Source organism: Cuculus canorus, chromosome 5 (genome assembly GCF_017976375.1).
Source record: "Cuculus canorus isolate bCucCan1 chromosome 5, bCucCan1.pri, whole genome shotgun sequence".
In the NCBI taxonomy this organism is placed as follows: domain Eukaryota; kingdom Metazoa; phylum Chordata; class Aves; order Cuculiformes; family Cuculidae; genus Cuculus; species Cuculus canorus.
In genome coordinates, this window is record NC_071405.1 from 16,164,166 (window position 1) to 16,179,454 (window position 15,289).

At 57.5% G+C, this 15,289-nt stretch overlaps 1 protein-coding gene across 2 annotated transcripts in view; it reads left to right on the forward strand.

Annotated features, from left to right (window-relative positions):
• Positions 1-12,434, forward strand: part of KDM2A (lysine demethylase 2A) — a 52,252-nt gene extending 39,818 nt beyond the window's left edge. For both annotated transcript variants that reach the window (XM_054067905.1, XM_054067906.1), the window contains exons 14-22: positions 3,081-3,164; positions 4,532-4,798; positions 5,008-5,139; positions 5,912-6,001; positions 6,864-7,576; positions 9,053-9,216; positions 9,615-9,773; positions 9,947-10,162; positions 10,383-12,434. In XM_054067905.1, coding sequence (XP_053923880.1) covers positions 3,081-3,164; positions 4,532-4,798; positions 5,008-5,139; positions 5,912-6,001; positions 6,864-7,576; positions 9,053-9,216; positions 9,615-9,773; positions 9,947-10,162; positions 10,383-10,564 — 2,007 coding nt within the window. In that variant the 3' untranslated portion in view covers positions 10,565-12,434. The remainder of the gene's footprint in view (positions 1-3,080; positions 3,165-4,531; positions 4,799-5,007; positions 5,140-5,911; positions 6,002-6,863; positions 7,577-9,052; positions 9,217-9,614; positions 9,774-9,946; positions 10,163-10,382) is intronic.
• Positions 12,435-15,289: the final 2,855 nt, after the last annotated feature.

Below are 15,289 nucleotides of genomic sequence, written 5' to 3' on the forward strand. Positions count from 1 at the left end.
GGGGTTTTTTAGAGACCTGAAGGTGGCCAGGGGAAACTTCTTTCCCCCGGATTGGATTTGTCCCCCTCTAGCAGTGAGGTCATTAGTGGCTTTGGGACTACGGCTGCTCCCAAACCTAGCTGATGGGATGTTCATCAGGGAGGGTTTGTGCCTCCAGCTCAGGAGGTGCGGGTGCAATCTCTGCAGTCCCACATGTTTTGGTAGGGCTCAATCCTCGCCGTGATTTAAAAGCCCTTTCTCCCAACACTTGTGTCCTGGATCCAGCTGGGTTCCATTTCCAGCAGGAACCCCCAAATCCTTCCAGCACGGGAGGGTCCCTGAAGCCCATGTGTTTTGACGGGGCTCGACCCTCACCATGATTCAAAAGCCCTTTCTCCCAGTGCTGTTCCCTAGACCCAGGTGGGTTCCATTTCCAGGAGGAACCCCCAGATGCCTCCAGCTCAGGAGGTGCAAGTGCAGTCCCTAAAGCCTGTGTTTCAAGGTGAGGGAGGGGCTTAACTCCTTGCTGTGATTTAAAAGCCCTTTCTCCCAACGCTGTCTCCTCGATCCAGGTGGGTTCCAGTTCCAGCAGGAAACCCCATATCCCTTCAGTTCGGGATGGTCCTTTAAGCCCACGTGTTTTGGGGGTGCTTATCCCCTTTGCTGTGATTTAAAAGCCCTTTCTCCCTACTCACGCCAACTCTGTCTCCTGGATCCAGGTGGGTTCTGTTTCCAGCAGGAACCCCCAGATCCCTCCAGCTTGGGAGGGTCCCTGAAACCCACATGTTTTGGGGGTGCTCACCCCCTTGCTGTGATTTAAAAGCCCTTTCTCCCTGCTCACGCCAACGCTGTCTCCTGGATCCAAGTGGGTTCTGATTCCAGCAGGAACCCCCAAAACCGCCTTGGAGAAGACAAAAGAAAGGAATCGGGGAGGTAGGGCTTGGGAAAGAGCTCTCCGCTGCCTTCTCTCTCCCCATCCAGCTCCGACCCTGGGGAGCCTGGCCCCAGCATCTCCGATTGCAGTGGCGGAGGGAGGAAGGTGGGCTGCACCGCTCGGGTCCCTGCGCCAATCCACGCAGCGCCAACCACCCATTGCAGCCCCTCCCGGCTCTGCAGCAGAACAGCTCTGCCCTCTGCTCGTTCGCTCGCTTTTTCTTTTCTGCCATCTTCCCGTTGCAAAGCATTGCTGGGAACCGCATGTGGGTGACGCAGCAGCATTGTTTCAGGCTCAGGAAGCTGCTGCTGCTGCTACCCAAGGGCTCGGGAGGAGCACGCGGTTGCCAGTGCGGCTGCCGAAGCCGGGGAGGAGCAGGGGGGACTTGGGGCAGGGGGCACAATCGCTCCCCCAAGCATGTCTCCGAAGACCAGGGCTCCAGCTTGAGTCTTCTCTGACTGAGCCAACCCTTGGAGGGGTTTGGGGAAAGGGGTGGGGGGCCCAGCCCTCGCTGTGCGGGCACCGAAACAAAGAGGGCTCGGCAAACTTCACCCCAGAGTCTCGGCAGCTCCAGAAGCACAAGGTCAGGCAGCTGGCAACGCTCGCGGGATCGGGAGGGGACGCGGGGACGATCCGGACACAACCAAGGTGGGAGGGGGACTATGGGGGGACCCTTCTTCCCTAGAGGGGTCCCCGTCTGTCGCTCGGGTTCGCTTCCCCCCCTCCTACCCTTCTTTGGGGCATGGAGGAAGCACGCGGCGCTCTTGCAGAGTCCCCTCTGTGTTGTCCCCACTGCGAGGGGTCAGAGAGAGTGAGGGGGCTGTTGGCCACCCTGGCTCAGAGCCGGATGCAACCGCAGCACCCAGGTGCCCCCCCTTAAGACCCCCTTTTTCCAGGCTGGAGGTATGCCTGAACCACCACCAACCCCTGTGGTGCCCCGGGCTTTGGGGGAGGCTGCGCTTTGCAGCCCACACATCTCTGCCTGCAAGTCCCTGAGCCCCTGACCTTTCCTTCCAGCCTCGCCGGGAGGCGGAATGTCCATAAGCAGCACAGCGGAGGAGGGAGGCTGCGCCTTCCTGCCTCCCCCAGCCGCCTGAGAAGGGCCAGGGAGTGCTGGGAAGCTGAGCTGGGACGCTCGCCCAGGGAATGGGCAGCAGCAGGGGGGTGGGACGCTGGCCAAGCCTCCCCTAGTCCTGCCCGGCAGTGGGAAGTGCCACGCGTGGGGATGCCGGCAGGAAGCTCCTGCCAGTGTAGCCATGGCAACGCCAAGTAAATAAAGCACCTTTGCAAGGGGCAAATTGAGGGGTGAATGGTGGTGGGATGCGATGGTGGAGGAGTGGGGGGGCTGAAACGGGCAGAGAGAGCTTGGGAGTGAGGAGTCTGAAATGGGCAGGGAGAGCCTGCATCCACCAGGAGCGAAGGTCTCTATCGTGCTGAGGGGCAATGTGTCTGTCCGGTTGGTGCCAAGGAGCCAAACCCCCTGGGAGTGCAGGGGAGCAGCGTCTGGCTACCTGGCAGCTTGTGCTGGGCCACCGAGGGGCTCCTGGGGCACTGCATCCTGGTACCTCATGCCCAAAGATCTCGTATCAGATCCAAACCCCTTGGCAGTGTGGGCAAGTGGCCCTTGGCTACTGGCAGCTTGTGCTGGGCTACTGAGGGTCTCCTGGGACACTGTATCCCAGCAACCTGTACCCAGGGATCTCATATCAAAGCTAACCCCCTGGCAGTGCAGGGGAGCAGGACTTGGCTACTGGCAGCTTGTGCTGGGCTACCAAGGAGGTCCTAGGGCACCGCATCCTGGTACCCTGTGCCCAGGGGCCATTGCAGGGCAGTGGAAGGACCCTCATGTTTCCTCCCCTGATAAATCTCCCCCGAAACTGCAAAAGCTTGGCGCTCTCCCCTTGCCACCGCACAGCGCGGGGCCTCGGGGCTGAGCTGCAGTCGATGAAAGCGCTTGTGCAGATCGACTCGACAGAGCTTGTCTGGCTCCTGTGGGGAGGGAGCATTGCTTGCGGGCGTGGGTAGAGGAGGACTCCTTCCCAGCCACGTTTGAAGCCTCCTGCCCTTGGCATCTGGTTGGAACCTGCCTTACTGGCAGGAGCTGTGTTTCGCTCTGCTCATACCTGTGCTTTTTTGTCTCTCTCTTTCCTCTTTCTCTCTCCTTTAGCTGCTGCTAGAAGAATACGCAAACAGCGACCCTAAACTGGCACTTACAGGCGTCCCCATCGTCCAGTGGCCCAAGAGAGATAAGGTAGGAGCTGCGAGGAGGGGACCTGCGTGGTGGAACTGGTCACCTGCGCTCGGCTGAGTCACCGCCCGCCACTGGGGCGTGATGGCACTGCTTCTGTACCCACCTTGGGAGCATGAACCGGCAGGCGGAAAGAAAGCAGCGCAGAGACCGGCTGTGGGGCGCAAGCGCCTCTGCAGCACCGTGTGCCAGCAGGGCTGGGGATCTCTCACTATGCTGGTTACTCTGGTTCAGCTGATGGGTGGTAACCAGGACGAGCCGTGCTGTAGCATTTGGCTCTGGCAATACCAAGGCAGGCAGGTCCCTCCTGGGGGTTTCTCGCTGTGAGCAGCAGCCAGCTTCTCCACAAAGGGACATTTCAGGGTGTCCCTGTGCTTCCATCTCCAGCCGTGCTTGTAGCACAGGGCTGAGACTGAGCTCACTGGGCAGATGGAGGCAAGGAGCTGCCAGCCACTGGCTGGCCAGCCCAGCTTCCCCTCCACAGCCCGCCAGGATGGCTGTGTAGGTCACTGCTTCCTTCCTGTGAGAAGCCGGGCTCACCAGCATGCGTATGGGAAGAGCAGGACCCCATCCCACTGGGAAGGGTGGGTGGTAACACCCCATCTGGGTGTCTGAAGGCAAGCAAGACTCTCAGATAGCCCTTTAGAGATGCTGTCTCTGCCTACCTGCCCTGCCAGAAGAGATCCAGCATGATTTCCTCATCATCCCGGGCAGCTTTTCTGGGAGAAGAGCCCTGGAGATGTCTGCACGCTTTGGATGCAGCATTTGGTGCATCCTTGACCCTGTCTTTCTTTTGGGGTTCCTCCTCTTCCCCAAGCCCACGCGCCATCATGGCTGATCCCAGAAGATGCTGCAGCCAGTGTGTTTGCTGTGAAGGCTAATGATGGCGGTGGTGGGTGGCTGCTGGAGAGCTGTGCTGTCCCACCCGCACTGTAAACAGGGGTGTTTGGGTGTTGCCAGCACACCTCGAGCTTGTGGGGAAGAGCGATTGGAGCTGAGCCAGAGGGAAACCTGGGCGGCACAGAGAGAGGGCAGCCAGAAAGGCTTGGTCATTCCTTGCCTCAGAAAGAAAGCGTGGCTGTTGTCAGAGCACCACGATGCTTTTGGGATGCAGCAGCCTTTCTCAGACCCGTTTCCAGCTGCTGAGAGGGGGTGGCAGGACAGAGAGCTCTCAGTGTGGGGTGGCAAAGGCTGAGCAAGCGTGTGCTCGAGGAGCAGCACCAATGCAGAGATGAGGGCGAGGGGCTGCTCTCAGCCATGTTAGATTTGAGGTTGCAGCGAGGGAGCTGGGTTCAGAGGTATTCTGATCCTAGCCGAACGCAGCAGTTTGCTCATCTCACACCATTTCCCTCTCTCTTTTCTGTTAACAGCTAAAGCTCCAGGCCCGGCTGAGGGTGCGCCTGCCCACCATCCCTATCACCAAGCCGCACACCATGAAGCCAACTCCCCGCCCGACACCCGTCAGGTCAACAGTCTCTCCCATCGTGTCAGGCGCCAGACGGAGGCGGGTGCGGTGCCGAAAATGCAAGGCTTGCATGCAGGGCGAGTGTGGCATGTGCCACTACTGCAGGGACATGAAGAAATTTGGTGGGCCTGGCCGCATGAAGCAGTCCTGTGTCCTCCGGCAGTGCTTAGCGGTGAGTCTGTGGCCTCGTCTTTGTCTCAAAAGTCTGCTGTAGCCTAGCAGCATCTCTGTGTGGCTGATGAGAGTCGGGGAAAGGAGGACGATGACCAAGTTTGATTCCTGGAGGGCAGTTGGCCCGTTCCCCATGATGCAGGCAATGGGAAGAGAAGGGAGAAGGCAAATCCCACCTTGCTTTGGTTTCACCCCTGCTTTCCTTTGTAGCCCAGGCTGCCTCACTCGGTCACGTGTGCACTTTGCGGGGAGGTGGATCAGAATGAGGACTCGCAGGACTTTGAGAAGAAGCTCATGGAATGCTGTATCTGCAATGAGATTGTTCACCCCGGCTGCCTGCAGGTGAGCAGCGTGGGCGCCAGCGCTGAGGGGGCTTGGCTGTGGGGAGCTTCCTGGCGTTCAGCAAGGCCAAGGGCAAGGTCCTGCACCACAGTCGGGGCAATCCTAAGCACAAACACAGGCTGGGTGGAGAATGGGTTGGGAGAAAGGCTTGAGGTGCTCAACATGAGCTGGAAACATGCATCTGCAGCCCAGAAACCACCCATGTCCTGGGCTGCATCCAGAGCAGTGGGACCAGCAGGGACGGAGGAGATTCTGCCCCTCTGCTCCACTCTGTGAGACCCACCTGGAGTCCTGTGTCCAGTTCTGGAGTCCTCAGCACAGGGCCACGGAGATGATTCAAGGACTGGAGCACCTCCTGTCTGAGGCCAGGCTGAGAGAGTTGGGGTTGTTCAGCCTGGAGAAGAAAAGCTGCAGGGAGACCTTAGAGCAGCTTCCGGGACGGAAAGGGGCTTCAGGAAAGCTGGGGAGGGGCTCTGGATCAGGGAGGGCAGGGACAGTACAAGGGGGAATTGTTTGAAGCTGAAAGATTGGGATGAGATCTTGGGAAGAAATGTTTTGCTGTGAGGATGAGGAGGCCCTGTCCCAGGTTGCCCAGAGCAGTGGTGGCTGCCCCATCCCTGGAGGTGTTGAAGGCCAGGTTGGATGAGGCTTGGAGCCCCTGATCCAGTGGGAGGTGTCCTGGGCTTGCAGCTGGATGGGTTTGAGGTCCCTTCCAATCCAACCCATTCAGTGATTTTATGGACTGCTGCTGACTGCCTGCTTCTCTTTGCAGATGGACGGAGAAGGGCTGCTCAACGACGAGCTCCCGAACTGCTGGGAGTGCCCCAAGTGCTACCAGGGTGACGATGCAGAAAAGGGCCAGGTAGGAGGCGAGCTGTGCTGGAGCAGAGCAGGATGTGTCCCACCCTGTTGTCAGGGATAGGCAGCGTTCTGCCAGGCTGGGCTGGAGGGCTGGCAAGCACCAGTGCAATCCAAGGGACCAGTTGGTCAGTGATTGGTGGGTGTTGGTAGTCAGTGGGGTGAAGCACAGCATCCTGCCTGCCAACACAGCCACAGCCTGGTCCTGGGACCCCGTAGGAGCTGAGCTGACAGCCCCTTGCTCTCTGCCCTTGGCTCCCAGCGAGCCCATCAGCAGGGCAAGGCCAGGCTCCCACAGAAGCCTCGGGGACAACCAGGTTCCTCCACCAGGCGGCAAGCAAACTGTGCAAGGCCACAGCTGGCCCGCTGGCAACTGCCAGCACTGCCCAGGACCCCGGCCTGTGGCTGCCACGTCACCTGTAGGACCGTGCCGGCTGCTGAGGATGGAAGTGGGGCAGCTAAGGCAAGCCAGGTGTGCAGAGCAGCCACTCTGGGGCATCTTCACCTTCTCCTGGGTGATATGCATGCTTGGGGTACGCATTTGTCTGGTTCTTGGGTCCCCTGGCACTTCAAGCAGACGTGGTGAGCACTCTTTGTCCCATGGTGTCTTGTGCTGAGCTGTGGTCTTGAGGTTCCACTGGAAGAGGCAAAGGACTGTTGGGAGTGGCTTCCACTCCATGCCTGACCTCAAGGGACGCCCCTTTTGTGAAGGGAGAAGGAAAACATTGGTTGCTGGTGTGGGTGGACTCTGGTCCTGGTGGTTCCGGGCACCGGGCACCTTGTCCTGGGGAAGAAGAGACAGGGATGCGTTGCCCAGGTCCACCAGAGCTCCATCCCTGCTAATCTGCCACCCTGCTTCCCTGCAGAAGCGGAAGGTGGAGGAAAGCGACGATGACACGGTGCAAGCCAAGGTGCTGCGGCCCCTGCGGAGCTGCGAGGAGCCCCTGACCCCCCCACCCAACTCGCCCACCCCCATGCTGCAGCTGATCCACGATCCAGCATCGCCACGAGGCGTGGTGACACGTTCATCCCCGGGAGCCGGCCCCAGCGACCACCACAGCGCCAGCAGAGACGAGCGCTTCAAGCGACGGCAGCTGCTGCGGCTCCAGGCCACCGAGCGAACCATGGTGAGGGAGAAGGAGAACAACCCCAGTGGCAAGAAGGAGCTCTCAGAGGTGGAGAAGGCCAAGCTGCACGGCTCCTACCTCACCGTGACGCTTCAGCGTCCCACCAAAGACGTCCACGGCACTTCTATCGTCCCCAAGCTGCAAGCCATCACAGCCTCCTCCACCAACCTGCAGCATTCGCCCCGTGTGGTGATGCGTCACGCACCCACCAGGATGCCCCTGCGGGGCAGCGGCGAGGAGGAGGCGGCGGCTGAGGAGGATGAGGAGGAAGAGGAGGACGAGGATGAGAACGCAGAGGAGGGAGGGGTGGCCCGGCTTAATGGCCGAGGTGGCCGGGCGCAAGAGGGCGAGGAGAGCTGGATGCAGCGCGAGGTGTGGATGTCTGTCTTCCGCTACCTCACTCGCAGGGAGCTCTGCGAGTGCATGCGGGTGTGCAAGACCTGGTACAAGTGGTGAGTGTGGGGAATGTGGGGTGGAGGGGGAACACAGCCAGCTCTGCCCGCATCCTGATCCCTGGATCGGGCTTGGCCCCACCAAACCTTGTGCCTCATGAGCAGCCAGAGGGAAGGGGTGGGAGGGATCTCACCTCCAAGGAACCCAGAGGATCACAGAATCCCTAGGTTGGAAAAGACCTTTGAGAACATCAGCTCCAACCGTACCTGTCCACTACTAAATCATATCCCTAAGCACGTCACCTACCTGTCTTTTAAACACCTTCAGGAATGGGGACTCCACCACCTCCCTGGGCAGCCTCTGGGAACCCTTTCAGTGAAGAAGTTTTTCCTAATGTGGAAAAATGGTGGCTGCCCCATCCCTGGAGGTGTTCAAGGCCAGGTTGGATGGGGCTTGGAGCCCCTGATCCAGTGGGAGGTGTCCCTGCCCATGGCAGCAGGTGGAACTGGGTGGGCTTTGAGGTACCTTCCAACCCAAACCATTCCATGATTCTGATTCCAGCTGCCTCAGTGCCCTCCTTTGCTCCCCCGAGCCGGTGTTACCCTCAGACACTGTGGCCAGCTGCTGCCTTCGCCATACATGCACTGATCTTTATTGTCCCCTCCTCCTTCCTTTTGTCCCCTCTGTTGGGAGATGGCAGCAGGCCATGCTGTCACCTGAGCACCTCTGTCCCCTGCTGCTTCTTTGTGAGGCACAAATGCCCTTTCCTCGCCCACTACCCTGCATGGTTCTTGCCCTTCCCTGCTTCCCATCCTGTCTCGACCTCCCAGCGGGTTGGGGCAGGCAGGGATGGGTTTGCTTGGCTGGAAACGCCTCGGGGGGCAGCAGGCCTGAAGAAGACAATGCTGGCACAGGGACAGCTGGGGATGGAAGGCTTGGGAACAGACGGGGACTGGAAACTGGGAGGTTTCTAACCGCTGAGCAGTGGGAATGGCACAGTGGGAAAGGACCAGCTCGCTTTGATCAGCAGCCGATGGGAGTGGGGTGAGGTGGATGTAGGAGAGCATCCCCTCACCTGCTGCTGGTGTGGCAGCTTCAGGGACACAGCTGAGCTGCCATCAGGTCCTGGCTCTCCCCAGGCTCCTGTGGAGTTTGTGCCACTTCCAAGCTCTGTTGCAGCTCCCGGCAAAGCAGCGAGCTCTGCCGAGGCTGTGGGGTGGGACCAGGCTGAGTGTTCCTCCTGCTGGGAGCAAGAATGCTTAAGATCTTCACCCTGGCAGGGGCCAGGAGGCCAACAGCTGTGACTCAGAGCCTTGTTGCGTGGCAGCAAATTCCTGCCGTGAGGCTCATCTGGGCATCCCTGGGTGGCCGGACACCCCCAGCAACCTCCCCTGTGTCCAGGGAAACCAGAGACACCAAGCAGAGCAGCCTTGTGGTGCAGCTGGGGCCGTGCCAGGGCTCCTCAAAGCCAGGTGACCCTGCCATCCATCTCTTGTCCCATGGGGCTCAACTTCCAGCCTTGTCTTTGTCCCCAGGTGCTGTGACAAGAGATTGTGGACAAAAATAGATTTGAGCAGGTGCAAGTCCATAACCCCACAAGCGCTGAGTGGCATCATCAAAAGGCAACCAGTCAGCCTCGACCTCAGCTGGACCAACATCTCCAAAAAACAGCTCACGTGGCTCGTCAACAGGCTGCCAGGTGAGCGTGGGTCCCTACCTCCACCACTGGCCTTCTCCGAGGCTTCCTGGTGGTTGGAACGCAGCGAGAGATGGGTGCTGCACCCTGGTTAAACTCCTTGGTGCCTGGATCATGCCACGCAGCAAGAAGTGATGTGGTTTCCTGCTGTTGTGTGTTAATGTTTCCTTCAGTGTTGAGCTCCCCACCCCAACCAGGGCAGGGAGAGGAGCTACTTCATCCATGGCTGGAGAAAGAGGGCTCGGTGGAGGAAGACCAGGAGGGCTCAGAGGAGGAGGAGCAGGACCAGGAGGGAGGGAGGGCTTGGAGGAGAAGAACCAGGAGGAGTTGAAGGACATCCAGGATGGCTTGTAACTGACCGAGCCCAACTGATTTACCACCTCTCTCCCTTCTCCTGGCAGGCCTGAAAGACCTCATCCTAGCAGGCTGTTCCTGGTCTGCGGTCTGTGCTCTCAGTACCTCCAGCTGCCCCCTTCTCAGGACCCTCGATCTTCGGTGGGCAGTAGGAATCAAGGACCCTCAGATCCGGGACTTACTCACGCCTCCAACAGACAAACCCAGTAAGAATTACCCCGGTTACTGAGAGGGTGGCCAAGGAGGGGTTCCTGTGTGTTTTGGGGAGCTGGCAGAGGAGGACATGGTGGGCACAGAGCAAGGAAGCAATGCTGGATCCAGGATGCCCCACCCCACCAGGGTGGGCTGTCCACACTCACCTTCTCCCCTCCTTTTTCAGGTCAGGACAATCGCAGCAAACTCCGCAACATGATTGATTTCCGGCTCGCCGGCCTGGACATCACCGACGCCACACTGCGGCTGATCATCCGCCACATGCCCCTGCTCTCCCGCCTCGACCTCAGCCACTGCAACCACCTTACAGACCAGTCGGCCAACCTCCTCACGGCCGTGGGCTCTTCCACACGCAACTCCCTCACCGAGCTCAACATGGCAGGTGGGTACGCTGCTCTGGGTGGCCACAGCTGGCCTCCCTGTGCCCAACTGGACCAATGGTGGTCAAGGCTGGCCTTCCCAAGCCGCAGTGGTCCAAAGGTGGCCTCCCCAAAGGTGGCCAGGCTGGAGTTGCCGTCATTGCAGCTTCCTCCTGGCAGTCTGGCCCAGGAGCCGACATCTGCTCAGCAGAGACGTTACAGCTTCCTCTCCTCTCCCCGCAGGCTGCAATAAGCTGACGGACCAGGCCTTGCTGTACCTGCGACGCATCTCCAACGTCACCCTAATCGACCTGCGAGGTTGCAAACAGATCACCCGCAAAGCCTGTGAGCACTTCATCTCGGACCTGTCCATCAACAGCCTCTACTGCCTGTCCGATGAGAAGCTGATCCAAAAAATCAGCTAGAAACCCTCTGCGGGGCAGACTGAGGAGAAGGAAAAGAGCCCATCCCACCTCTCTCGGAGAGCTGCTCCTCCATGGTCCCACCTTGTCCTCCGTGTCCTGCCCCTGCCTCCCACCTGACTCAGCAGGCAGGGCTGCCGCTGGCTGCGCTCCACCGTCCTTCCTCCTCCTCTTGTGGGCCTTCTGCCAATGAAGACGGTCCCACCAGGCTGGCCAGTACCAGAGGAGGAACGGGCACATGGCAGGGAGCCCTGGAGGTTGTCACGGAGAAGTGGGGCGCCCTCTCCCCTCAGCTTTTCCCCCACCTTCCCAGCATCTCCTTGCCTTGAAACACTTGTTGCTTCCCCATTAGCACAAAGCTTGAGGGTCAAGGGCTCTCCAAGGAAGCAGGAGCAGAGCTGGACCAAAAGCCACCCATCGGTGCCACCATGCCCTGCGCTCTCGGCCCCCTTTAGGTTTCCCCTCATCCGGGGAGGGGTTGGGATCGAACCCCTTTCCTTCTCGTCTATCCAAGCAGCTCCTGGTTGTGGTGGTTCCAGGAGCAGGAGAAGCGAGGCTGGGAGATGATGCTCTTCTGCTCTTCTGGAGCACCCGTCAATCCCAAGACAACTCCTTCCGGAGAGGATGGGAGCAGAGGAGAAACACCCAGGTCCATCAGAGCTCAGGGAGGACTCGGAAAGTATCACCTAGGGCTGAGGGAGCACCCGGGGAGGGAACAGGACCTGCCTCCTCTTCCTCCCCAGCTCGGCCCTGCCAAGCACTGGGCTTGGAGAGGCGAAAGCCGCTCGCTCTGCCCAGGCCCCACGGCCCCTCCTGGCACCACGGCCCCACCGCAGCGTCTTCTCGTTCCCCCATTCCCTTTTTTCGCTGCCGTTTTTCCTTTGCAATGAACGGTCGGTCCAAAGAACCTCTCTCTAGGGCAGCAGAGAGCTTTTTGCACTTTAAAAAAAAAAAAAAAAACAACAAAAAAACAAACAAACGTGAAAAAAAAAACAAAAACACAGAAAAAAGAAACTACAAAAAAAAAAAGTTGGAATTTTTTTTTTTTTTTTTTTTTTTTTTGAGTCATTATTTTATTTCCCTGCCTGTGCCCGGACTTTTCCCCCCGGCACGGAGCCCGGCCTGTGGCAGCAGCGCTTACGGAGAGCACAAAACGCCCCCGGAGAGGAGGCCGGGGGTCGCGCCGAGCAGCCCCCTTGTCGCTTCCGAAGCAATAAAGGAAGGAAAAACGGTGGCAGCTCCCTCTGTCCCGGGCTCGAGGGGTTTGGAATCATGTCCTTCTGCTTCCCTCCCTGTTTGGAAACTCAACCTTCATCCTTCCCAAAACCGGGTGGGATGCGAGGGGCCGCGGCGAGGAAGAGCGGCGAGCCAGGCCGCGCCTGCCTTACTCTCTTCGTCCGAAGAATCAAAGCTTTTTATTTACGTTTTCCTTCGGGATCGATTTATTTTGTGGAGTTTTAGGGGAAAAAAAAAAATAAATAAAGACACAAAAGGCAGCGAGCAAGCACGGAGCAACTTGTGCCCCGCTCGGGCCTGAGCGCGGAGCTCCCTACGTGCCACCACGGAGCCCAAGAATCCCCGTGGGGGGAAAATCCCTGCGGAAAGAAGTGGAAAAAAAGAGAAAATTCTATATATAAAAAAAATCACTTAGTGATTTAAAAACCAGCCCCTACTGCTCCCCACGGACACCTCCCGCGAGAAGGCACCGGCATCGAAGGCTTTGGTTGTGGTTTGGGTTCGTTTCGATCCCCCCCTCCTCCCTCTCCCGTTTTTCCCTTTCCCCCCTCGGAGAAATATTGTAAATATCTATTTTTTTGTTGGCGATTTCGAGTCCATCTCTGATGTTTTGTGCTTTCAAAATTAAATGTAAGCAGTAAGGGTCAAAAGCAAACGGCGTTGTATGCTCCTTGGGGTGGCGGGGGCACAGCAAGGCCTAATTTTTCTGATTTGGGTTTTTTTTTTGTTTGGTTTGGGTTTTTTTCCTTTTTTTTTCTGGTTTTAAGGACTTTTTGGCTCGGAAGCGGAAAGCTTCAGTCAGGGGGTGGCAGCTTGTCCCATCTCTCCATAGTCTCCATCATCTCCTGGAGATTGATGCCAAGCTGTCCCCATCTCTCCACGGTCTCCATCATCTCATGGAGATGATGCCAAGCTGTCCCCATGTCTCCATCATCTCCTGAGGTGGTGGCAGCCATCCCCATCTCTCCATCATCTCCTGGGGGTGCTGGTGGTTTGCCCCATGTCCCCACCATCTCCTGAGGGTGATGGCAGCTGTCCCCATCTCCCCACGTCCCCATCGTCTGGGGGTGGTGGCAGCTGTCCCCATCTCCCCACGTCCCCATCGTCTCCAGCATACGCAGGTGGGGACACGCTGTCACACGCAGTCACGGCCATGCTGGGCACTTGGCCTGGACATGGGGAATGTGCACATGGTGTCACACAGGTGACACACGCACAGAGTGACAGACATGGTGACACACATGGTCACACAGAGTCACATACGTGCTGTCACACACGTGCTGTCACACACGGTGTCACACGTGTCAACTGCCACAGATGTTCACACACATGGTGTCACACACGGTGTCACAGTTTCACAGCATCTTATACATGTCACACACATGTCACACAGTGTCACACAGACACGGTGTCACTCCTGGTGTCACACACACCTATGATGTCACATGGTGTCACATAATGTGTCATGCATGGTGACACACACGGTGTCACACAGTTTCACAGTGTCACATACGTGTGACAGTCACATGACTGTCACACATGGTGACACTGTCTGATGTCATGTCATACAGTGTCATGCATGGTCACTGTCACATATGTTGTGTCACACATGGTGTCACAGACGTGACACATCACAGTGTGACACGTGTGGTGTCATACATGGTGTCATGCAGTGTCACATTGTGTCACACATGGTGTCACACAGACGTGACACCCACGTGGTGTCATACATGTGTCATGCAATGTCACTTGTGTCACACACAGTGTCACAGTTTCACCGTGTCTCACGTCACATGGTCTCACACAGATGGTGACACACACATGGTGTCATGCAGTGTCACACGTCACACACAGTGTCGCACTGTCACATACGTTGTGTCACGTGTCACATGGGTGTCACACAAGGTGTCACACAGTGTCAGACACACGCCTGCAGTGTCACACGTGCCACACACACAGTGTCACATATCGTGTCTCAGTATCACACGTGTCACATGCACAGTGTCAGCAGTCACATACCTTGTGTCACACAGTGTCACATACTGTCTCACAGCATCATATGTGTCACACATGGTGTCGCACCGTCACATATATTGTGTCACACACATGGTGTCGCATGGGTGTCACACAAGGTGTCACACAGTGTCAGACACACACCTGCAGTGTCACACATGTCACACACATGCTCATATACAGTGTCACACAGTGTCACATACATTGTCACAGTGTCACACACAGTGTCACATACATTGTGTCACACACATGGTGTCACATGGGTGTCACACAAGGTGTCACACAGTGTCAGACATACGCCTGCAGTGTCACATGTCACACACACAGTGTCACATAGTGTCGCAGTGTCATATACATTGTGTCACACAGTGTCGCAGTGTCATATACATTGTGTCAGTGTCACAGTGTTACATATCATGTCTCAATGTCACACAGTGTCACATACATTGTGTCACACGCCTGCAGTGTCATATACTGTCTCAGTGTCACACACACACAGCATCACACACACAGTGTCACATACTGTGTCAGTGTCACACATGTCACACAGTGTCACACAGTGTCACAGACACAGTCTCACAGTGTCTCACACACAGTGTCTCACACACAGTGTCACAGTCTCACAGCATCACACACACAGTCATACACACAGCATCACATACTGTCTCACAGTGTCACACACAGTGTTACATACCTTGTGTCACAAGTGTCACATACTCAGAGTGTCACACACACAGTGTCACAGCGTGACATACTCTCACAGTGTCACACACACACAGTGTCACACACATACACAGCGTCACACACACATCGTCACACTGTCTCAGTGTCACACGTGTCACACACAGTGTCACGCACAGTCACACACAGTGTCACAGTGTCACACATACACAGTGTCACACACTGTCACAAACAGTCACACACTGTCACAAACAGTCTCACAGTGTCACACACAGTCACACAGTCTCAGTGTCACACACACAGTGTCACACACACAGTGTCACAGTGTGACATACTCTCACAGTGTCACACACATACACAGCGTCACACACACAGCGTCACACTGTCTCACAGTGTCACACGTGTCACACACAGTGTCACGCACAGTCACACACAGTGTCACGCACAGTCACACACAGTGTCAGTGTCACACATACACAGTGTCACACAGTGTCACACACAGTCACACACAGTCTCAGTGTCACACACACAGTGTCACAGTGTCACACACAGTCTCAGTGTCACACACACAGCATCACACAGTGTCACACACACAGCGTCACAGTGTCACACAGACACAGTGTCACACACAGTCACACAGTGTCACACACACACACACACTGTCACACACACCTCCCACACTGTCACACACACCTCCCACGCCGCTCCCGCTCACCCCGCCCCCCCGGCGCTGCCCCGCCCCGCTCCGCTCCCGCCTCCCCGCGCGGTTCCGGCCCGGCGGGGGCGGTTCCGGTTCCG